The 25414-nt window shown below is 41.4% G+C and overlaps 1 protein-coding gene across 1 annotated transcript in view; it reads right to left on the reverse strand.

Annotated features, from left to right (window-relative positions):
- Positions 1–3468: 3468 nt before the first annotated feature.
- The window catches only part of htr4 (5-hydroxytryptamine receptor 4), a gene marked incomplete at its 3' end in the record, with an annotated part of 59156 nt that continues 37210 nt past the window's right edge, over positions 3469–25414 (reverse strand). The window contains exon 6 of the mRNA XM_080526036.1: positions 3469–3556. Within this exon, the coding sequence (XP_080382162.1) occupies positions 3469–3556 (88 nt within the window). The remainder of the gene's footprint in view (positions 3557–25414) is intronic.

Genomic DNA, 25414 nt, shown 5'->3' on the forward strand with positions numbered 1-25414 from the left:
CTATTTTAAATTACTTACTTTACTTACTTCAAAGAATTCAACTGATGTATGATGCCCCTATCCAATATACATGTATCCCTTTGGTGTTTAACCAAAGCATTCTCTAAGTGACGTCTGCCCTTTGTACGAAGATGAAGATTAACTGGCAATATGGTGGTTCTGTCCAGGTAGACCAGCTTTCCATTCTAATTATGGTTGTTTTAACAAGTTCCCACACATGTTCTTCACACAGATTTATATTCTAGAATACAATAGAACAATCATGGACGTGGGCTTATGTCCTTACATAAGGACCACAACACAGCAGGGGCTCACTTTCCTTTTCTAGTCTGGAGAACTTCTTTATCGAAAACTGGCAAGGGGATGTATTTTCTTCAGGCTGAGATCATACGCGTTTGATGAACATAACAAAAAAGCTCAATCAACAACTTATGCATCTGAGTAGTATATTGTAGCATACATTTTCAGCCATTATAATTATACTGTAACTGGAAGGATAAGCAAGCAGAGGAGGTAGGATGAAGACTAGAAAGTGAGTATAATTGCTTGTTAAAATCCACAGCAGAGACACAGACTCTTATTATAGCCTACTCTTTGCAGAAAAATATACCACTACACTTTTTTGTACACTTTTAAGCTCTCAGCAATATGCCTCATATGCAAGTACACATTTTGAACTTGCGCGTAATTAGCTGAATTCAAATCCTAAAATGAAAAATGTCCAAAAATACAGATTGGATTTTTCACAAGCAACATGTCCTATTACATTGTTTATACAAAATGCAGTGATGTAATTCAGTAAAGCAACAAATGGAAACACTTGAAAAGCTTGAAATCTTTTATCATTATCAGGGATCCTTGTTGGCTGTATGCATTCGCTATTTACTTTTATATCCATCTTTAAAAGAAGATGGTTCACAACAGACTCAGAAATGTATAAACTCTATTGAGAAATTATCCTCAAGGTTGATGATGTGAAGAAATCCAATAAGTTAAAGGTAGACTCTGGGATATGACGTCAAATGAGCCGGACGACGCTGCCAAAGAAACAGAGATGCAACAGATTAGAGATTAGAGAATAGAGTGTGTTGTGATTGAATAGTGTGTTGTGATTGAATGTGATTGGCATTCACTCATTCGTTCACTCTCATTCATTCTTGTTCACTACAAGATCTTTGATGAAATGTCTATGTTTTCACGGGGCGTGATGTCATATTCCAGATACTACCTTTAAGTGATACAAATTCCTATTCATGGTTAACATTATGTTGGTCTCTGACAATTAACTGATGACAAAATAATATGGAACAATCTCTAAAGTTAATATATCACAAAAGTGCTAGTGCTTCAATTATAGAAGAGGTCACAGTTTCAGAGGAATTGATTCTAAAAGGAGCATGATGAAAAACAAAAACAAAGACACAAAACCAACATTCGTTGGATATTCGTACACTATTAATGGTCTGCCTCTGTGTTCCAAATACATTTGCCTGTCAATTGTTGTTGTTGCTACTGCTGGAAAAAGTGTTTGTAGGGACCAAAATTGATGAGAACATGAAGCCATTGGCACTGCAAACCTTTCCCTTTAATGGCTCTGGCTTGATAGTTTAGGAAAAACTACCCAAAAATAAGGTCAAAGTAAATGAAAATAGGCTACTACATTCTATCAATCTTCAGGGAGAGATTGAATTCAAGAATGATATTGAAGAGTCTGAGGAGATACAAGTTATGGCTTAATGCTGGGCACTGTAAGGTACCAACACTGAGGGTCATGTGACCTTGCCCTTACATCGCATTGTCCTTGACACGACTTGATGGAATCCCATAAATCTATGTATCTACAATGAGGCAGCATGACATCCCTTATGAGCTGTTGAGGGGTTATCTATGAAGGTCACACATTTCACCCGAAATTTCACCTGACATGGCCAATTCCTTTATGTGAGAGGCTTTAAGCAAAAAACACAGAAAGTAAGCTCCCAACACAAGCTGTGACACATTGTTTCTTCTCAATGGAAATCCTCTCAGTACTTTGGACAGAAACAAAAATTGCCACCGAGCCTGTATTTGTATTTGGTGAGTTATACAAAGTTAAGTGCTGGCTTTGATGGCGGTTGCCTTTGAAATGAGCATTGGTGCTGGAAGAGGCAGCAAGTGGATGGTTTGCTCTGAATTTTTTCTCTGAGGAAAAAACCCTACTGCAGCTCACTGGAAAAGCCAATGTTTACATTTCTGCTTCATACATCGACTCAAGTGCTATGTGTGCATGCATTTTAAGGATGTCATGGATTGTTCATAACTATAAAGGAATACAAACATTGTATAATATATTCGGACACATTGTATTTAGAGAGCGGTTCTGAAAACAACATGGATTGTCACAATGGACAACTAGAACAAATCCAGCTTGGAGTTGAGAGGGCCACTTCATACATGACGCAGCAACATCAACAACCGAGAGCTGTGTGGATAGCAGACATGGTTGGACACACACTCACACTCTCTCACACTCTCTCACACTCTCTCACACTCACACACACTCTCTCACACTCTCTCACACTCTCTCACACTCTCTCTCTCTCACACACACACACACACGCGCACGCACACGCACACGCACACGCACACACACGCCAGAGCAACCACCAGCAGGAAGCCAAATGTGACCAATATAACTTTTACACCAACCATGACGTAGAAAACCTTTATGGACAGATTGTATAAACTACCATCCTGCTAGTCTTATTGCATGGGAAACGTTATACACATCACAGGAAGGAACTTCTACAAGGGAATATGGAATGATGAATATAGAGTAGCAGCTAATAATGCACTTCAAGAGGACGGAATTTCACCCATAATATACCGTAGGTGTGTGTTCAAGTACTTTCTATCACTTTCAGCCATTTAAGATTATATACAAACCTCAAAAGACAGTTCAGGGATCTATACTGCTTGTGATTTCAGTTTAAGGGCACCAATGAGAAGGAAAGTGAAGACACCCTATGTTTGAAATAACAACATTTCAAGTGAATGCTCTGTCTATGTGAGAATTCAGTGTCTGTGTGTGTCTGTGCCTTGTTTGATCAATAAAGCTTATTCAAACATTAATTTTGGTGACATATAACACGAAGCATGATGAAATATCCTTCATGAGGGAACTATGGTAGAAGATGGGAGATGTTGTGTTCTCTCATCTTACCCTTTCAAAGCAAAGGAAACAGGAACGTTACATCTTAAAACAAGTTAATCATTGTATCAAAGAGCTTTGGCAACATTAATTCACGGCAACGATTCCACAGTCAATAATCAAATGTCTGCAAAATAATCAAATCCGGAGATTCTTGAGTTATTGAGCTCAATGTCCCACGGTCCCGCAGTGGGAGGTCTCTGGAGAAAGACCCCCCTCAGTGCTGGTTCTGATCCAGTCCGTTCTCAGCCTGGGGCTTGTGTGTTTGTCCTTCGTGGTCAGAAACAGGACTCCTGCGACTCTGTGTCATTCTGCAAGGACTGCTTCTCCTTTTCAATATGGTTCCCATTGTGCAGGACGGAATACCTGAAATGACAGGAGTGGAGAATGAATCAACACTGATTCCCAGTGACAAAGTACATTCAATGTTCTTCAATGTCCTGAAGAAACTTAAACTAGTCTTTGACAACTATTCACTCCTGAACCGACACAGAACCTGTTTCTAAACCTGAGCACAACAATCTAGATGTCAGTGAGGACAATGCTGTTTATCTTCTACCACTACCCTGGAAAGATGGTTACCAAGGTAAAAAGAAAAACATTTAGCGGATGCCTTTATCCAAAGTGCCTTACAACAAATACATTTATCTAAGTAAGTGAATCATCTATCCATCACGTCATCGCAAGAAAAAGTCATCTACGCTCAGGCCAGAGGTCATTGGCAGTCTAAACTGCTAGAGGAAGGAAGAATTATTATTATTATTCTTTTTTACATTTTTCAGTAGAGAAACTCTACAGGGGGGGTAGAGGAGAGGTTTCAGGAGGGACAGTTAAGGTGTCGCCTGAAGAGATGGGTCTTCAGTCGACAGTAGACTGAAGAGACCAGCGGGGGGCCAGGACGGTGAAAAGTCATGACCGGGTAGCGTGACTGCTGCACCCCTGGAGAGGCGGTGGTGCCAGCTGGCCAACAGAGGTGGAGGAGCGGAGTGAACGGGCAGGTGTTTAGGACCTTTTGCAGACTAGTTCCACCAGGTAGTTTAGCACCAGGTAGTGACTAATTGTGCTGAATTTATTACTAGAAAGTACCCCCTTGTTCTTCTTCCTTCTACATAGCTACCACACACTTTCATATGAAATACTAGGTTACTAGATCAGCCATGGAGTAAACAATGTTTTATGTCTTTGCACTTGATCAAATTTCAGGACCCTCCTTTCATGACCTCTCCTAGATATGTGCGTTCTACCACCCAGTATCCTTACATTTTCTAAATCACATCAGGATAAGCTAGTGAAAAGGTATTTTGCAGTTTTTCTGTGTTGGAGGCAGGCTAATTTACAAGCGGCCAACTAGTGGTCGTTGTATGTAAATAGCAGCTTAGCATTGTAAAGAAGGCAGTTCTTATAGTAGGTAAAAAGGCACGGCTGTTCTAGTGTTAAAACCCGTTAAAACAAGACTGTGAATGATAGTGTTACAGAGTGGGGTTCTACCTAAGCCTGGTGGGAGCGATATAACACTTCTCTCTCAAAAACAGTTTCAGTCTAGGGAATAATAAGTAGGGTGTACAATGGCATCTTGGCAGGTACAGTACACTGCAGATGTTTCACTGTTACGATGTCTGTAATGTCTATTGTTAATACAGACACCCAACATGTTGAACTAGTGTTTGAGGTACTCAAGTACCTCATTGAGGTACTCTTGAACTCTTGAATCCATAGCATAGTCCCAGAAGTGTATGCCTTTAATCAGGCATAGTGCTAGAGTCTTCTGTATTAATGATGCAGGGAATCATAAAGAAGTTTAGGGAACAGATGTTTCTGTAATCTGTTTTCATAGTCTATTGAAACATCACTTTACTCACAGATTTGTATGCAACATGCAAACTGGTAAAAAAAAAAAGTAAAAAAAAAAAGTGAGGAAGTGAGTCTGATCTCTCACACAGACATTCATTTTTCTTTGAGGCATAGAACTGTGTAACTGTCATATTCATTAGAATGTGATAATTCACTTAGTCCACACACATCATTCAACATCGTTTTTATGGAAAATTAGACTCTTTTATGGAAAATTAGTTTCTTAACATAGTCCAACATTTTGGAAAAGCGGTTAGGTGACATAGGAGTGCATGTGCATGATAAAGAACATTTCATATGAAATGTCAAAAGAAACTCGAAAGAACAGTCATACAATCATAAAAGGTTATGTGAGATGGAGGACATAGAAATGGGCTCCAGTCAGTTTAAAGGCCAGTAATAGTACCTAGTTGTAATGGCTTAAACATGACCAGTAGAATGGGTCTGCATCAAGTAAGAAACCACATTTGTTTCAACTAGCGACATACATATTGTAATATTGCCGACCAATGGTTACAGACCATGTATACCCAATACAATAATGTAAATGAGTCCAGTAAAAGAATTATGGTAAATGTGATAAACAATCATGACAGAAGTGACATGTTTTATACATTGTTAGAATTGAGTTGTCGTATTAGGAGAATTCAATTACATTGTTCATTGTGCAACGGAAAAGCTATTTGTGAAAAGTATGATGAAGAAAGATAGCTGAGTGAGAGGAGTGATAGGACTATGAGGTATATTGCTTATTAGAGTGAATTAAACATGTCTCTGTCAAACAGACTGTCATTGTCTGTGTGTGAGGCACATGCCATGAGTGCTAGCCATACACTAAAACCATTACGAGCTGTTTACACAAACAAGCAAAGCCAAAGGCAATTCCTGCAGAGAAATTGGCCATGAAATTTACCTTGAAAGAAAACACAGAAAAAAAAGTCTTTAATGTTCCGGGATTTAAAAAAGGAAACATGCTAGTGCTTCTCAATGGAGCAGAAACCCAAATTGCTGCCACATTGCAGCGTTTAACCAACAATGTCTTGCTTGTGGTCGAGCTGCTGAGTGCTCGTCATACCCCCAGATCACCACAGACCGACAGGGAGATAGTGACACCACTCCGAAGAGATAAAACCTCCTCTTAAGATACACATCAGGGACGTGTGGTCAGGGGCGGCAGAGCCTCAAAAATCACAGTTTTTTTGTGTTGAATGAGTATGAATAGTGGAACTGCATCTGCCTATACATTGAACATGTAAATTACCTGCATGCGTGTGAAAATATGAAACATGAAATATGAAACATATGTGACAGGGTCTGGTTAAAAAGTCTGCAAGTCTGGCAAAATAATTTTTCAGTTTTTTCCAGATTATGAAAGGGTAGATTGTAAGCTTTAAAATGATGTGTCATGACATCTGAAACAAGTTGAAGAAGTCATGGATATTTGAATGTTGATGTTGAATCCTCCACATGACCGTTTTGAGAAAACCAGGCTCAAAGTCTTCACAGAGTTTTTTCACAGAGGTAATGGGTGGGAACAATAGTTGGTTAACTCCACCTCAACCACTCCCTCAAGACAACCACTCCCTCAAGACAACCACTCCCCCATTACACTACCTGTCATTATCTACCTGTCATCTGTCAGTGGGGTTGTCAGCTAACCCACAGGAAACAAACTTGCAGGGCTGACATGTGTAAATTGCTAAATAATGCTAATAATGCTAATAATAATAATAATTCAAGATTCATGTGACAAAAGTTGATTACATCCCATTACAAGTACAAGAGAGTAAAATTCATGGCAATGGAAAAAATTAAGCAAGATACAATTGAGCAATACAATAATAGAATGGTAAAAAATTATAATGTTGTGTCCGTGTGTATGCATTTATCATTATAGTCCATAAAGCATCTAGTGGGACTTCGGTGTAGTTCCTTCCCATCCCATCTGGGCATCAAAGCTGTAATTAAAAAAGAAGACAGTATATTTAAAATGATTGCCCACTGTTATCAACACACAACTTTTACAAAATACTATTATGTTCATGAAATAGAATTGCTTATACAATGGCAATGACAAATATCTGAAGTGCTGGTGACTCACATCAAGGTCTCATCTCTCAGAACCTCTCACCTTGTCATTCTGTAAGACAAGTTTCAGGTCAGAGGTGTGAACACTTCAATAGTGTGGGCTTACATGCTTTCCACTCACATAGACTCTCATGAACATTGTGTACTGTACTTGTTGAAGTCATTCTGTACACATACTACACAGAAAGAAGTAGGCTAGTGAAATAAGTCATCTAACAAAAACAAACAAACAAAGAAGCTTCTAACAAAGCTAGCTAGTTAACAAGCTAACAGATGTGTGACTAACCTAGTAAACACACACACACACACACACACACACACACACACACACTATAACTTGTGTATGTTTGTACACAACAAACAACACCACGCCAAGTCAGCTAACAAAAACAAACAAACAAACAAACTTCTAACAAAGCTAGCTAGTTAACACCTGTGTGGCTAGCCTAGTAAACACTCAAACAGCTTAGTAAATAATGCATGTAACTCAGTACACTAGTTAACAAACTAACATGATTGGCTAAAGCATGTAACTCATTACATAATTAACAAACTAACAAGTTTGACTATGGCATGTAACTGACTACATAGTTAACTAACTAACACGTTTGGCTATGCATGTAACTCACTGTGTGTGTCAGAAACAAATGCATACAAACTTGTTTGGTTAACCTAGTAAACATACACACAGCTTAGTAAACAATGCATGTAACTCACTTACCCAAAAACAAAGCAGAAGGTGTGTCGACAGACAACAGTCTCATGAATAGTATGTTGATTGACGAAACTTTCTTTGTGGAAACAGTCATTGTTGGCAGTATCCATCTTCTTAACGAACACAACACATGGCTATTTGTTGGAGTGTGGGGGTGGCTGAAAGGGAAGGGAATACACCCTCACACTAATACGAATACTACCCCCCACCTAAGTTTGCTAACACATTCTAGGTATTTAGTGAATGTAAAACTGTTGCTTATTATATTGAGTGGGTTCTTCATCATTTACATTTTCGTAATATGCAAAACAACACTTGTTTTGTTCGATTGCCAGGTTTCACAATTCCCGACATGCAGACCTTTTCACCACAGCGTGTCACATACAGTATGTGTGTAAATCTGGCTCTGATAGCCAGTGCCTCCCCAACCATTGACCTCACTGCATAACACTGATACACTATATCAGTGTCATATCATATCATTCACTCCAATGCAATCATTAGAGATGTATAGGTTAGCTTGAACCAAAACAGATCAAATAAAACCCACCATTGTCATGTGGATTTATATACAGTATAGTACAGGCCAAAAGTTTGGACACACCTTCTCATTCAATGCGTTTCCTTTATTTTCATGACTATTTGGTACATTGTAGATTCTCACTGAAGGCATCAAAACTATGAATGAACACATAGGAATTATGTATTTAACCATAAAGTGTGAAATAACTCTAAATATGTCTTATATTTTAGATTCCTCAAAGTAGCCACCCTTTGCTTTTTTGTTGTTAATAACATATATAATAATAATATTAAATATAATATGTGTTAATAATATGTTATTATATATATATATTTAATATTATTATTATATATTTTATTAACAACAATTTTATTTTATTTTATATATAGAGTTATTTCACACTTTTTTGTTAAGTACATCATTCCACATGTGTTCATTCATAGTTTTGATGCCTTCAGTGAGAATCTACAATGTAAATAGTCATGAAAATAAAGGAAACACATTGAATGAGAAGGTGTGTCCAAACTTTTGGCCTGTACTGTATATACAGTATATCTGCTGAGCCCCTCTCCTACTGTTTCTTGACCTGTTGCCTCTTGTCGAAATAAACCCCTAGCCCCCATCCACATTGTTGAATGATCAGGTAAATGTGAAAGGGACATCCGATCCATTCACTGTTTCATTGTTGCAAACAATGGATCGTTATTCAATCGACCTGTCCTTAAAAGCCACTCGACTGTGACTCCAGTGTTAGATCTGCTGGTCAGCCTCGCAGGCTGTCTGTGAGAATGTCAGAGTGCGTTAGCAAAACCCTAGCACAGTTCTAGACATGTGACGAAGGGCATCTGGAGGAACAGAAGTGAAGGTCTCCCTCCCTCTCTCCCTCCCTCTCTCACTACTGAGCTGTTTTAGGATTAGATAGCAAAGGAAAACCCCAAGATAACTGCCTTCCTTTCCTGATACCATCTGCAGTTTCAGCCTTACTTTTGCGAGAGGAGATGGAATCTATTACAAAGTCATCTAGTCTGAAGTGTTCTCATTCACACTGAGGCACTGGATGGGAATCCGAAAAAAACACTGCTAGGGCCACCCTTCACTTCGGCCTGAGTAATGATTTAGTTCTCCTAGATAAGTGGGACACACAGCGGCACAATCTGAGCTCTGTTCTTGGTTGAATGATGCCAGCATGATGACGTGATTCTATTGTCTGTCTAAGCTCCTCCATGGAAAGTACTTAACCCTCTTCCAATACACACTGTTGTGACATAAAAAAAGAAAAACGGTGTAATAAATGCTTGTAGATGAATGTAAATGAAATGTGTATTAAAAGACAGGGGCTACAAATGCTTATGTACAGGTTTACCGCCCTCAAGGAAAGGGTTAGCCATAGAACAATCCTACTTTTTTTGTGATCAACTTTTTTTATTTTTAAACAACTCGACAACAAGACAGGTACATTATAAACAATAACGACACATACAACACGGCACAGTAAAATAAAACAAGAACCAAAAATAAACCACAACGAAATTAAAATGACGACCTCCCACCCCCCCACCCGGGATCCAGGCTATTCGCTACATCAAGTGGTTATATTAAGCTTTTGAGGCTCAACGAAATTGAGTTCCACATCTCCAGTATTGGCTGTTTTGCCCCGTGCATCCGGGCTGTTGATAGCTCTAAGTAGACTATGTCTAGGTAAGTTAGGACCCAGACTCTCCGAGAAAGTGTATGGGGAGGCTTCCAATGTGTGGCAATTAACTTTTTAGCTGCTGTAATTCCGGCTAGTAAGCCTCGCTTCTTGATCAGAGGTAGGCCCACATTGGATAGATTGTTTAAGATAAGTGCAATGGGGGAGTAAGGCACATTAGTCTCAAATAGCTCAGAGAGGTTAGAGGCCACCATCTCCCAGAAACTAGCCACTGGAGGACACTCCCAGACCATATGCATGTAGGTGCCATAGGCCTTGTTAGCGCACAAGGTGCAAGTAGGGTGTGTGTTCATTTTCATTAAGAAAAGTTTCTTGGGTGTCAGGTAAACTCTATGTATGAAGTTGTAATGAATTTGCTGGTGGTCAGGATTTCTAGATGCTAACAGTATGTTGGACCAGACCTTATCCCAATCAAAGGCTGAATCTAGTTCTGGGATGTCGGCCCTCCATATAGTATCCAAAGCCAGGGGTGTGTAAGCGTGTTTAGAAATAAAACGATAGAGATTAGAAACCAGGCCACTAGAGCCATCAGTGCTGTAAAGGACTTTGTGCAATGGATGTGGTGTGAGAGGAGTTTGCAGAGAGACTCCACTGGCTTTCAGAGCAGCTCTCAATTGTAAATAAAAGAAAAAAGAAGAACATGGTAAACCAAATTTTATGCATAGCTCTTGAAAAGTAAGTAAACCCTCATTTCCGTAGATGTCTCCCAGTGTTTGGACACCTTTCTCTTTCCATCGAGAGAACTGAATAGGATGGCCACCAATCAGCAGTCTGGCATTATTAAACAATGGAGAGCAAGGTTTCCATGCAAAGGGGCAACCACTCAGTTTCTCTACTGCCCTCCATGTCGAGATCAGTTGGGACACTATGGGACCAAATTTCCGGCGACAGTGAGTGATGGGAATGTTCGAGTACAGAAGCTCTTGGAGGGAGTGAGGACGCACCAGACTCTCCTCCAGGGCCCGCCATGACACCAAAGCCTCAGGTTGTATCCAAGTTAGCAGAGGTCTAAGTGTAAAGGCCCAGTAATAGTGTTTAAAATTTGGAAGGGAGAGACCGCCGTCTGTCCTGTCTCGTTGCATTGTAGAGAACTTAATACGCGGTCGTTTGCCTCGCCATAGAAATTTTGTTACAGCCGTTTTTAGCTTACTCCAGTACTGAGTTGGTGGAGGGAGAGGTAGCATTGAGCTAAAAAAAAATACTCTGGGTAAAATGTTCATCTTAACTATTGAAACTCGGCTGCGAAGTGAATTAGGCAGTGAGGACCATCTATTCAGATCAAGTATGATTTTGTCTAATGTGTTACCATAGTTGTGTTTAGCTATTGTAAGAGTTGAAGGGAAAATCTCTATCCCCAAGTATGTAAAATTCTTGACAACTGGAATGGATAGAGGGACATGGGCATTGGTTATTGCTTGATTCAAAGGTAGCAGAGCAGATTTCTGCCAGTTTATTTTGAGGCCAGATAGTTTACCGTATTGCTCGAGAATAGATAGAATTTGTGGGATGCATTGTATGGCATTATCCGTATAGACTAATATATCATCGGCATATAAAGAGATGTGATGATGTGTTCCATTGATAGAGATCGGAGATAGCATGGGTGACTGACGGATGGTGTTCGCCAACGGCTCAAGAGAGAGCACAAAGAGCAGTGGGCTCAATGGGCAGCCCTGCCTGGAGCCTCTAGATATAGGGAAGAGGGGGGAGCAGTTCTTGCCTGTGATTCCCATAGCTGATGGATTAGTGTATAACACCTTAATCATGTCAATAAAAGGGGTACCGAAGCCCATTGCTCCTAGGACTGCCCATAAAAAGGGCCATTCTAAGCGATCGAAGGCCTTCATTGCATCTAGCGAAAGGACTGCAGCTGGAGTAAGTACATTTTGGGCACCATCTATGATATGTAGGAGCCTTCTTACATTATCTGAGGCTAATCTGGATTTAATAAAACCTGTCTGATCGCAATGGACTAGTTTCATCATGTGACCCTGAAGGTGCCGCGCCAGCACCTTGGCGTAAAGTTTAAGATCCGCATTCAGGAGGGACAAGGGCCTGTAATTGGCACATTCTGCTGGGTCTTTGTCTTTTTTAAGCAGCAAGGATATTAGAGCAGTGTTAACATCTCTTGAGAAAGAGCCTTCTTTAACTGAATGCAATATCATCTCTGTGAGCAGAGGGCTAAGCAAGGACCAACAAGTAAGGTAGAACTCTGGCGGAATGCCATCTGGACCTGGCGATTTGCCCTTGCACATATCTGACGCTGCTTCCATCAATTCATCTTGTGTAATAGATGCATTTAAACTTTCAGTTTCACTGTCAGTGATGTGCTTCATATGGACATTAGACAGAAAGCTTTCACATGCAGCTTTATCAAAGCCAATCTCTGAGCTGTACAGCTGCTTGTAAAAAGAGACAAAAGCTGCATTTACGCTCTTGGGATCGGTCAGAACAGTGCCATCTATGGATTTAACGCTGAAAATGTCAGCAAAATGTTCATTAGCTCGAAGTCTCATAGCTAGCAGGTGGCTGGGTCTGGCAGAGTGAAAGTAGTAATTCTGCCTTGTCCTGTGCATGAGAAATTCGGAGCGGCGTCTTAAAAGGGAGTTAATTTCTTTTTTAATTAATACTTTTTCTAAAGCAGCAGCATCAGAACGGCTGAGTCACTACCCATCTTCCGTCGTAGACTGAAGACCCATCTCTTCAGGTTACATCTTAACTGCTCCTCCTGAGACATCTTCTGACCCTCACCACTACGTCTCCTAAAGACACCCGCTTTCCCCTCTACTGTGTCCCTAAGAACTTCTATTGCCCCCCTTGTACTGTTTCTCAGTTTCTCCAGAAAAATTAATAATAAAAAAAAAAAAAAAAAAAGTTTTAGTAGAAGGCGATAGGGAGAAGGTTTTTTCTTCTATCAGTGGCCCCGGGCCCGAGCTAGATTACTCTTCCTGCAACGAATGGTGGACTGCTGATTCACATGCTTAGTATTCAAATGTATTGATTGTAAGTCGCTTTGGAATAAGGCGTCTGCTAAATGCCAAAAATGTAAATGTAAATGCATCGCTATAGCAGCATTGTAGAGTCGCATCCAGAGCAGCATATTTCATTTCAAGCGCTTCCAGTTTAGCTGTACGTTCCTTTTTTTGGGTTGATGCATATAGGGTGGTATTACTTCTAATAAAGCCCTTCACTGCCTCCCACAAAATTCTCTGGTCAGATACAGAGTTCTTATTGAACCCTAAAAACTCATTTAAGTTGTTCTCAAATTGAGATTTGTATGTTTCATCATGCAAGAGCGAGGAATTGAATCGCCATCTGGGGGCTCTGGCGGGTTGAACGCTTATGAAAACCGAACAGCATATAGGTTTGTGATCGGACCATGTAACTGGTATATAAAAAGCGTTTTGAACATTTTGGAATAAGTCTTTAGACGCGAATACAAAATCTATCCTTGAGAAGGATCTATGTCTGCCCGAGAAAAAAGAATAATCTTTTATGGAAGGGTTCACCAGGCGCCAGATATCAGCCATGCCAGTGTGGGCTGCCCACTGGCGTAAAGCATCAGAGGCGAGACGTTGGTCCCTGCTCTGAGTTTCGCCTGTTCTATCAATGTTGTTATCCCAAACCGCATTGAAATCCGCCCCCAGGACCAGGCGAAAGCCCGCCAGGTCTAAGATGGTTTTGGTTAAAAGGTCATAAAAACCAGGGTCAAAGTTGTTCGGGGCGTAAGCCGAGATCAATGCAATATTCTGCCCATCTATCCGTATCTTAGCAATTGCCAACCGTCCCTCCTTGTCCGCCCAAGAGCCAATAATGTCAAGTTTTAGTTTGCGCTTACAGACTACAATTACAATGTTTTTGATGTGCAAAAATTCTAAAACAGTAGTCCTTTTGTGTGGGATATTGAGACCTCTAGCATTGATGGAAATTAGATTGAGACTGGTCATAGGTTAGTTAGTGTAAAAATATAAATCATAATCACCTCAGCAAGTAGGATAAGGTAGCCTGGATCCCTAGGAAGGCATTCCCCAAAACAGAAAAACCCTAACTCAACAAAAAGAACAAGCAAAAAACAAAACAAAAAAAGAAAAGTGAGGAGGAAAATTGCTCCTCGACGTTCCTGATAAGTCCACATTCGGACAGTTAACTTAGAATCAGGAAATTGGCCGGAAATTGGCCGCCCAAAAGAGGCAGCACCATCACCACCAGCCATTAAGAACAGGTAGAACAATCATACTTACAACTATATCATAACAGTTGACTAGTCATGTGATGTTCCAGGCAGGCAGGCAGCAGAGCTAACGAACTGAGCCTGATTATGCTGTGTGTATGACTTGATGGGGCTTCCAACTGTGTCCAGGCTTGCAAGATGAGGAGGTCAAGCAGTGGGATTGATCTCCCAGTGAGAAGAGCTCCCTGGCTGAGCACACTGAGTCTCAGATCAAGGCTCAGACCAGATCAAGGCTCAGACCAGAAACACACACTGTGAGGCAGCTGTGGGTGTCCAAACCACACTCACACTCCATGGGCACACAGTTCTGCCTCCAGCCTCGTTATTGCCCCACACACCACCAGAACACAACGCAGGCGTAACACACACAGGTTACACGCACACACACACACAAACACACACACAGATGAAAGCCAGCTGTGGACTGAAGAGCTCTAATTCAAGTATCATGACAACATGATGAGGATGTCCATAGAACAAAGATAGAGGTTTGATTACTTCTCGTTGAACGACGGCAGGCATTGGCCGAGCATTCCTGACCTCATTGTTTCTTTGAATGGAATGAGGATCAGACATTGGGAGTGGAATTGGAGCGAAGTAAAGGGAAGAAAAGTCCTAGGATGTCCAAGGGAGAGAAGAAGTCTATGTTTACCTAAGACAGACCCTCTTCAGATGGGAGCATGTGTGTGTGTGTACACTATGCGTGTATGTGTGTGACAGAGAGAGAGAGAGAGAGAGCGAAAGAGAGAGAGAGAGAGAGTGTGTGCAAGCATGCGTACATAAGTAAGCCTTGAGAACTGATGGTGCTTTTTATGAGTATTTGTCAAGTGCGAGTGCGCTGTAACTGTCGAAATGATATTCCTTTCTCCTTCACATATACCAGATACAAAATCGGACCATACATTTGTATACAGGCAGGTCCCAGGCCAGAGTTCCAAAGTCGAAGTTGACGTGAGGACAGCACTAAGGGGGTCTCCTTCTTCAAACAACCACAGCATCCACTCTGAGCTATTGTATATAAAAGCCAGGTTCATACACAAGGGCACAATGACAGTCTCAGCCAGGTGAGGCTAGCCATGAATAATGGCAAAAAATGGCAAAAAAAACATCCCAAGATGGCATTACACACCTTAATAGGCAGACACTTAGAAAATACCCAGCTTGTGTTTACCTGGTCATTGCCAACAGGAGACTCTTTGGGCATTTATGATTCCTGACCGAGCACAGCACACTGCAATGAGGTGATGGTTAAAAGTGTGGTGTTTCATTGACTGGTTCTACTTGGAATATACATTGAAACACTTGCCACTGTTGAAGCAGTTTTGAAAACACTAAACTCAGATATATATGTTACATTTATGTTATACTGAATGAAGGTGAGAAAGCATCACTCATTGTTGATATCTTTGGGTAGCACGCTTTACTTTTACATTTACACAATAATGTATCTAGTACGTTGCCATCTGACAATGTGCAGACACCATGCCACTGGAAGGAGTAACTCAAATTCAAAGAGCTCTCCAAGAAACCTGTGAATGGACTGCATCCAACATAGCCCTGAGTGCTACTTTTTCAACCTCAAAAAAATTCACTTCCTTGAAGTGGAAAAATTGTCATATTTATGTGATGCCCAGACAGTATAAAACAAACAATCTCTGAATCAGATGTTCAGAGTTAACAGAACATGCAACTCGTGGTGGAGGTTGTTGTCCTCTGAACTCATTGAGTCGTTTTGCATTCTGGAGTGTTCTCTCTGTGTTCTTTCAGATAGGCTATTGAAAGCTACACTGACGATTGTCTTAAATGCAAACACATCCAGTAATAATGTAATAGCGCTATCATAAACCTTAAACTTACTGTTGTACTTCAGTTTATATGTTAAGTTGTTCCTTGCCTTCAGATGCATCCATGTCTGACGTTGAGCAAATAGGTCAACATTTGAACTGCTACCAACTCAACAAGAGTCACCATGCATGAAAAGTTAACATAATATTATTTATTTTACAATAAAAATCTATCAATTCAGAAGTGCAAGATGGAGTTTAGACAGGCATGCCGCCAGTACCAATAACGGCAGAGAAAGAAGAATGCTAAGTACTCTATGGCAAGAACACATCAGCACAGTACTTCTCCCCTCTTATGCAATAATTACACTTACATAACCCAATAAAACTAATAATAGACTTGGATTTCTGCTCCATACTTTAAAACCTGATAAAAATTAATTATTACAGATACACCTCTCAATAAATCCACTCGTAAAACGGGCATATCGTATTTCAACATGACTAGCACACAATGCCAGCATCTTGTAAACCTATGCAGTGTGGAGAGTAAAAAGCTATATGTTATGGCGCTTTTCCATTGACCAGACCGGTATGACTCGGTACGGCACGCATTTGTATCCTACCCGTACCGTACTTTCAGAAACGCTTCTCCATTAAGCCCAGTTTATGCTCCTGCGTAAAATCTACGGCGTAGGCTACGGCGTAGCTTGCGTAGGCCCGCGTAGCCTTGCGTAGCCTACGGAGAGGGTTGACACGCACATCTCCAAAAATGTAAGGGTAGCTAAAACGGCCCGGCTCGGCCCGGCTTGGTTGGCAGTGGAGAAAGCAAAACAAACCGGGCTCACACGGTTTGGCAGGGTAAGGCACGGTAGTGGAAAAGCGCCATTAGTGGTACAGTAAATTACCCTATATTTTGCCACAGCCATTTGGTCTCTGTAACTTTAGACAAATGTCAGGCCACCTGGAACCGGTGACTCTACCACTCTATTCTGATGACTGACAAACTTGGACATCAAACAGTGAATGAACAGCCTTCTGGCACATCAACAATAAACCATTTTGTTTGAATATAGAGTATGACACTACTCATACTTTGGCCTAATAAATAACTCATCATGCCTCAGTATTACCCCCTAGATCCAATTGATACAAGTATAAACTAAAACAAATACATTACAAATTGTTCCTTGATGATTTCATGAAAAATAAACAACATTTATTTGATTATGTAAATCATTGAACAAAATAGTTCCTGAAAAGTTAACTTTTTGGAGTTGCAGGATTTTTTCCAGGAGCCATTATACTTATTAATTCATTCTTAAATACTCCCATTCCCAGTGGGAAGTCCCGTCCCCAGATGTCGTCCTGCGTAGATGATGAAGCTGGTAGTTGAGTACATATGGCAGTACCATTCAAAGAGCTATGATAGCCATGATGCTTATAGCTCTGGAAATGGCGCTGCAATCTGCACCACACAGTCTCCTGATGGGTGTGGGCCTTCATATCCTCCTGGTAGGCTAGTGATTACAGCACACACGCACACACACACACACACACACACACAGACACACACACACACACACACCCGCACACTCGCGCACACCCGCACACATGCGCACACACTCACGCACACACCAACTACCAACAATCAAATCTTACATTGTTGCTTCCTGAAAGTACTCTCGCAAGTCTGGAAGCAGGAATCAATTTAAGACCTAAAATGAAATATGATGATATTTCATAACACACAACTGCTGGAAAGGATTAGCAAACGTCTGTTTGGATTCCGTTGGATTTGGATGTACAACAGTTGCGCTGTTGGAACGGGGAAAAAGCCTTCATCACTTAATGAATTCTGGTGTACCATCTGTGTGGGTTCCCATCCTATCCACTCACAAGACAGATTTTCCTTCATTTGTAAAACAAATGTTGGGCTCCCCTAGAGGACCAGACAGCTTAACGACCAGGCTGGGAAGCTAACTGTGCAGACCATCTCTGCAATTAGGAGCGTCTGCACTGCCAATATGTTTCGGTGAAGCAACAAGTGAATGGGAGAAGATGGCTGAAGTGCTCGGTGGAAAAAGTCTGCGGATCCTCTAGCTTTAGAGTGCTCTAACACGCCTTTTTACTTGCTGCTAATATGGACTGACAGAGACCGAAGAGGACTCTAACAAGTCTTTTAGCTCTCTCTACAGTAGCTATAACAAATAGGCCACCATTTAACTCAGCCTTAATGGAAATGAGTATTGACCACTTGGCCACATATCCCCCTGTAGAATCACAGGAAAAACTACCAACCACTTTACAGATATTACTGTATTTGCCTAGGAGGGTTTGAAACCTTGCACACACACACACACACACACACACACGCGCACACGCACACGCACACGCACGATCGCACGCACACACACACCAGAGTCTTCAAAATATTTTTCTCTCTACCAGATCTTAGAGGATACCAGAATAGTTCTTCTCAATAGAACATAATAACACTACAGTGACGAATGTCCGCCCCTGTGAGGCTATTTCAATGTATGGTGCCCTGTGTTGGTGGGGATGGCTTATTGAGGGAGAGTGAGAAGACAGCGTTGTGTGTCATCAGGACCAGATATATAACAGGCTTCATTATCTCAGCATCTCTTCTGTGAGACTGTAAATGTCTGACATTGAATACGCCAATTAACATGGATTATAATTATGACCATCAGAAGGGGGATGGCATTTGTAATTTCATTGTTAATGTTTCTCTTTCGCTTAAACACATTAGAACATTTACATACTGTTTATGTCATATTATGCAAATGCAAATTGGAGCAGGCCTTAAACTCCTCAAGAGGCAATCTGTGTGGCCAGCAATGGAAAACAAACCTATGATGATGGATAGGCCGCACGCTCACACTCACACTCACACTCACACTCACACTCACACTCACACAGTATTGTCTAGTCTAAAATAGTAATTACTGAGTGCAAATACAATTGAATACAAAACCAACAGCAACTTAAACAATGGAAAATAATAATAATAATAATAATAATACATTAGACTTATATAGCGCTTTTCTAAAATGCAGACCATGCACATGATGGTGGGGTCAAAGAAACATCCAAAGATTGTTGGAATGGGAGGATAGGGGGGCGGGGTTGGGGGGGATGGTGGCGGGGTGTGAAATAGACTCACTTGAAGTTGACTCACATAAGACTCTCACTAGACAGGAACAGGCCTAGTGTTGCAGAACCAGAGCAGGAGTTTGGAGGCAGAGGAACAGCAACTGGACCACAGGGGTGCAGGGGCAGCAGAGGTCCAGACAGAGGGAGGGAGGGAGGGAGGAAGGGAGGGAGAGAGAGAGAGGGAGAGAGGGAGGGAGGGAGAGAGAGGGAGGGAGGAAGGGAGGGAGAGAGAGAGAGAGGGAGAGAGGGAGGGAGGGAGGGAGAGAGATAGAGAGAAAGAGACAGAGAAAGAGAGTGAGCAAGAGGAAGAAGAGAGAAAAAAACATAAGGAGGAGGTAAAAAGGCGGAGAGGAGACAGACGGGTAAAAAGGGGAGGGAGGAGGAGGGAGAGAAAGAGAGTGGGAAAAATCTGGTTAATCCACACCCTAGTGACTCATTCAGCACTTGAAAACACATCTACTGCAGGCACCAGGCAGGTAGGGAGACCAGCCAGGTATAATTAGGAGGAACCTTACGGCAGTGCATTACGTAATCACAATGCTTTCATAACGTATAACCTACTACGTTCATTACATGCTCCGGTCAAGCAGCATGATTAATCAAGGACAAACAGAGATTAACATACGTACGACCCCAGCATAACAATTAATGAAAGTAGTTTCTGAATGAAAGTGTGTCTACAGGAAATCCCCTAACGATAAAGAGGAGGTATGAGGTGGTGGGGATACATACAGTATGTGTGGCAAGGGAAAATAGTGGAGGCAGAAATCAGAGGAGGGGCTCATTGTAATGCATGGAATGAGGAATGGTATCAAACAAGTGAACACATGTGTCTTAACTGAGGCCTTTTGTGGGCCAGTGCATGTAATAGTAAGACCATGTGACAAACTAGGGTCCTGTCCAGGGGGTGTACATATACATCAAGCTGCCTCATCAACCACGAGACTGTATATAGTCCAGGGAGTGGGGTAACAGGTCACTGTATATATATATATATATATATATATATATATATATATATATATATATACTGTAACTGTTTAATTACACAACACTATACTGTACTTGCGGGAATAACCCTAGCACTAGTCTTGCCTGGCTCCAGATGTATGTGTAGAAGGTTTTGTGATCACAACACCATTCTTTCTGCATTATTCTGGCCCAGTCGACAATTTCATACCAGCGTCAACGTATTTAACCATCCTGTGTTTGTTGTCATTGATTATGTTTATTTTCCAGAGACAAAACACAGACACAAACACAGACACAGACACAGACACACACACACACACAGGCACACGCGCACACACACACACACACACACACACACACACACACACACACACACACACACACACACACACAGACATGTCTGGCATTGTTGCAAAGCCATTATGGTGGACCCAAACATCCCGGCCAGACTGAGTGAGTACAGGAAGTCCACTACAGATTGCACATGTTCAGTGTTGCGCACCTCACAGCAAAGCTGTTAAGCAATCTGTGCAATTGAGGTCAAATACCCCAGAGAGACTGTGTGCATCTGGCAGAAATGAATAAGAAACCCAGTGGTACATTATGCTCCCTATCTGATGGGGAAAAAGTATATCAAATATCTTAAAAAAAAAAAAACCTGTCTATGTTATTTTATTGACTGCCTAATACATTATACTGTATATATGAAGCATTATTTTCCACTGACGTTAGTTGGATCCTGAACTACAAGGATTTGAATAGACCAACTGCCCGGAGTGAAATGAATCTGCAATGCCACCCGGCGCTTGCTGGCAGTGCCCTTGTCTGTGAGGCAGTGCATATTTTCTTAGCATCGCTCCATACTTCTCTTGCCAGGATAAAGGAAGCTTGAGGGGGGTGAGCTGTCATTGCTGGGGTATGCAGTCTGAAGTGCTTGAAGAAGCCATAGATGTAGACTAACCTAATCCCAGTCTGGATTGGGGAATGCTTGGCGTCTTTGACTAGGCTCCCTCATTGGGACTATATTTCATCCATATTAGCCTTTGTGCTAATGCCTACAGCTGCTGTTGGTTCAAGATGTAGCACCATGGTGTTATGCAGTGTATCTCCTCTTCACGTGTGCTCCCTACACTCACATTGGGCAAGTTAAGTATCTACCGCAGTCGTGCGATAAACATGCTTCGTCACACCTAAATAAATGACTGTAAGAGGTTGAAGAACCCATTGATTCAAGGGAGGAAATGCAGACAGAGAATGATGCCAAGTTTCTGAAAAACTCTCTAACCCTTTGAGTTCTATATGTAGCTAATGTGGCCAGATCAATCTGTACAACAGTTCTACAGTGGGGGAAATAATTATTCAACACATCAACACATTTTTTATTCAACATATTCTCATTGCAGCTATTCACATGACATTTAGACCAGACATTGGTATGAACTCAATAAAACTACACAGCTAAATAAATTGTAACATTCCAGTCCATAAAAACAGTTATATAAATAAAACAGGAAAGTATTGAACACTAACAGAAATGTATTTAGGCCTAATGCTTGATGGAGAAGCCTTTGTTTCCAATGACAGCTTCAAGACGTCCAATCTTGATCATCAGTTCCTTCCACACATTTTCTATTGGATATAAATCTGCAGATTGACTAGGCCAGTCCAACACCGTTATTTTCTTTCTCTTGAAACAACTGAGAGTCTCCTTTGCAGTATGTTTTAGATCGTTGTCCTGCTGGAAAATCCACCCGTGTCTCATCCTCATTATCCTGGTGGTCGGCAACAGATTCTTCTCAAGAATTTCCCGGTACATGGCTCCATTCATCCTCCCTTCAATCATTTGAATTCCACCAGTAGCATGTGCAGAGAAACTGTCCCATACCATGATGCTTACACCTCCGACCTTCACTGTAGCTATGATATTTTTAGGATCATATGCAGAGGCATTTCTCCTCCAAACATGGCGTGTCGTATTGTTGGTGAAAAATTCTGTTTTTGTCTCGTCTACATTCTCCCAGTAGTCTACAGGCTCCTCCAAATGTTCTGTAGCAAACTTCAAACGAGCTTCAACAAACTTCAAACAAGCTTCACATTTTCAGTAATGGATAATGGTCCCAATGGTGCTTATAGGGACATTTAGGAGTTGAGAAATCTGTTGGAAGCAGTACCATTACTATGCTGCTCAACAATCTTGTTGTGAAGTTCTTGGGAGAGCTCTTTGCCTCTACCCATCATGAGATGTTTCTTGCAGGAAAGATTGGTGACAAATGATGTGTTAACTTGCATTTAGAGGTGGAAACTGGTCAACGATTGGAAGTACTTACCCACCAACATGCACTAACCCAGCTGATTCTAATAAGCACAAGTAGGAGAACTCATTAATGGCATAAGCTGGTTTAGTGCTTTTTCTTACTGTGTTCAATACTTTTTTCCTGTGTTATTCCACTTTATTGCACATAGCTTTCTTTTTTAATGGATTGGAATGTTGCAATTGCTTTAGCTGTGTTGTTTTATTGAGTTTATCCCAAAGTCTGGTCTAAATTTCATGTGAATAGCTGCAATGGAAATATGTTGATGCTCTTATGATAATGGTTGACATTTAAACAATCACACAATTCTTCTGAAGTGGATTTCTGTAAAAGTGATGAGAAGTGATGAGAAATGTCACAAATGATTGAATTACCCCATTAAGTCAAACATTTAACTATAAATATAAATCCTAGTCATCATGTTGTTGAGAGAGCAGTGAAGGAGCCAGAGAGAGATTGAACCAACACAAAGAGAGGTTGGTGGTGCTTCAGACATCATGGTTTAGGCTGACTGTCGGACCTCTCTACGCTCACTTGACATACCTCAGAAATATGTCTCCTCAGAGACTTACAGGCCACAAGGACTAGGACGTAGCGAGGTGGCAAACTGAGAGGTTTAATACTCCCCTGAGGAAATGTTATACTGTTATACTGTTAGTGGCACTTAATATTAATATATTAATATAATATTAATATATATATATATATATATATAGGGTGATGCATCACATACAGTAGTCGACAACACTGAGATCAAATCAAGGGCCTTAGGGTTATGTGTTGTCCCATTCAAGAACAACCATCATAGTTTTAATCAGGTTTCCTTTACCTTCTCAATAAGGTTTCCTAGACCTTCTCAGGCTGACGATACTAGATATTGTAGATAGACGGATAGATAAAGGTTTAAAGAATATATAATATTTGATCATTAGACATTATACTGGACACTCTTTCCTTACACAATGTGTTCTACAGTTTGAAAACAAGAATGAATGTTTTCTAGACTGCAGGTGCATTCTCTTCTGGCCTTAATTCAGTACTCTGATGGTCAAGGCTTTACATCTTCACATGGGCTTCTTATTACCAATTGACTGAAATTGTTGCAGCACTGACTGTTTGAATATAATGAGGAGATGTCGAAAAATCATTGTGGTTGGAATTAAGTCAAGATGAGATGTGCATGCTCAGGGAAGGAAGGCGGAGAGGAGAGCCTTGGTGAGTATTGGTTTGGCAGATGAGACTCTGACCTCCGCATCTGGGGCCGTGTCAGCTTTTATGAGCATCACACAGACATAGTTTAATCCTGTGTGACCTAAAAGTGTGGCACTGATTCAGCATTGAACAGATACAAAGAACATAGCAGGCACAACTTCAGGTGTTTATTGCGGACATTTTGGATCATTCATGTTCCATAAAAGCCTATAAATACTGAGGGTAAATCAGAATTTCAGTGAGGTCTATGCATAATGGAGCACCTTCTCACCACTCATTTCTTTTTCACCAGTTTGTCTGTCTTGGCCTATAGCCTATAGCAGAACTATTGAACCCCTAATCGAGTACGCTGCTTACTTGTTCTATTATTCTCAAGAAATCATTTGGAACAAAAGACTAACTAACACCAATAGACATGATTGAGTAGAACCTTTCTCCTCATTAAGTGTGCTAATGAACGCTATTACAGAAGCAAAGGCACAGCCGAGAACAAATTCAGCCAATTTGTGAAAGTTATGTAACAATGTTCTGTGCTCCAATCTCTAACTGGCGTCCTTCCCGTGGTTCTAATCCTCGGATCTTGCTCTAGTCCCTCGGACAGCACTTGATCAATTCCAAGTGAGATTTATTGAGATTGGCAAGAGGGAGTGTTATCAACTGCTACCACCAGGGGTAATGATAGACTTATACAATGCAATGCAACCACACTTGGCTGTTCGATGCTGAGGTGGATCAATGCAGTGATCACCTCAGTGATTAGTAAATGAATAGGGTCTGCTTGAGCGCATCAATGAGAGAAAGATTAAAGCCTGGTACACACATAAAGATAATCTGGACGATTTTGGCCCGATTTCCCCTCTTCCGACCAAGGACAGCAAACGCTCGATTATCGGATGGCTCTAAAGATTATCCTACAAGATTATCCTGTGGTGTGAGGTGTGAGTCAATTTCTCCCGACAATCTGCTCGGAAATTGGTCAGGGCCGACAATCGTAAATATTAAACGTGTTCAATATTTACGATCATGAGCGCCATAGTGCACATTTGTACCTGTACCTACTGCACTGGTCAGGCTGGATTCAACTTAACTAAGTTCTCAATCTGCCTCTTACCTCCTCTCCTACCCTATCCCTCCTGCTGCCTACCTCCTCTCCTACGCTGTACCTCCTGTCTCTTCCCTTTTATACCCTCCATCCTGCCTTCTACCTCCACCCCTTTACCCCCCATATCTCAGCCTCCAACTGTCTCTTGTATCCTACGTACTCCTCCTTCCTACTCCCTACTCCATACTTCCTTTCTCCTCCCACCTACTCCCTACTTCCTACCTTCTGTCTTCTACCTCCTGTCTCCTGCCTCTTATCCCCTAACTCCTACCTCCTATGCCTCCAGCCTCCTACCTTCAACTGCCTACTCCCTGCCTCTTAATCCCAACCCCTTACCCCCTAGTTGCTACCCCCTACCCCCTAGCTCCTACCCCCTAGCTCCTATCACCTACCTCCTAGCTCCTACCCCCTAGCTTCCACCCTCTACCCTCTAGCTCCTACCCCCTAACTCCTAACCCTTGCCTCCTAACGGGCCGGCAGCCTTGTGCAGCAGCTGCTCAGATATCTCAACATCCGTCACTCCTGTGTTTATTAACCAGATGAACA

The sequence above is a fragment of the Nansenia antarctica genome, assembly GCF_963989245.1.
Source record: "Nansenia antarctica genome assembly, chromosome: 3".
NCBI lineage: Eukaryota > Metazoa > Chordata > Actinopteri > Argentiniformes > Microstomatidae > Nansenia > Nansenia antarctica.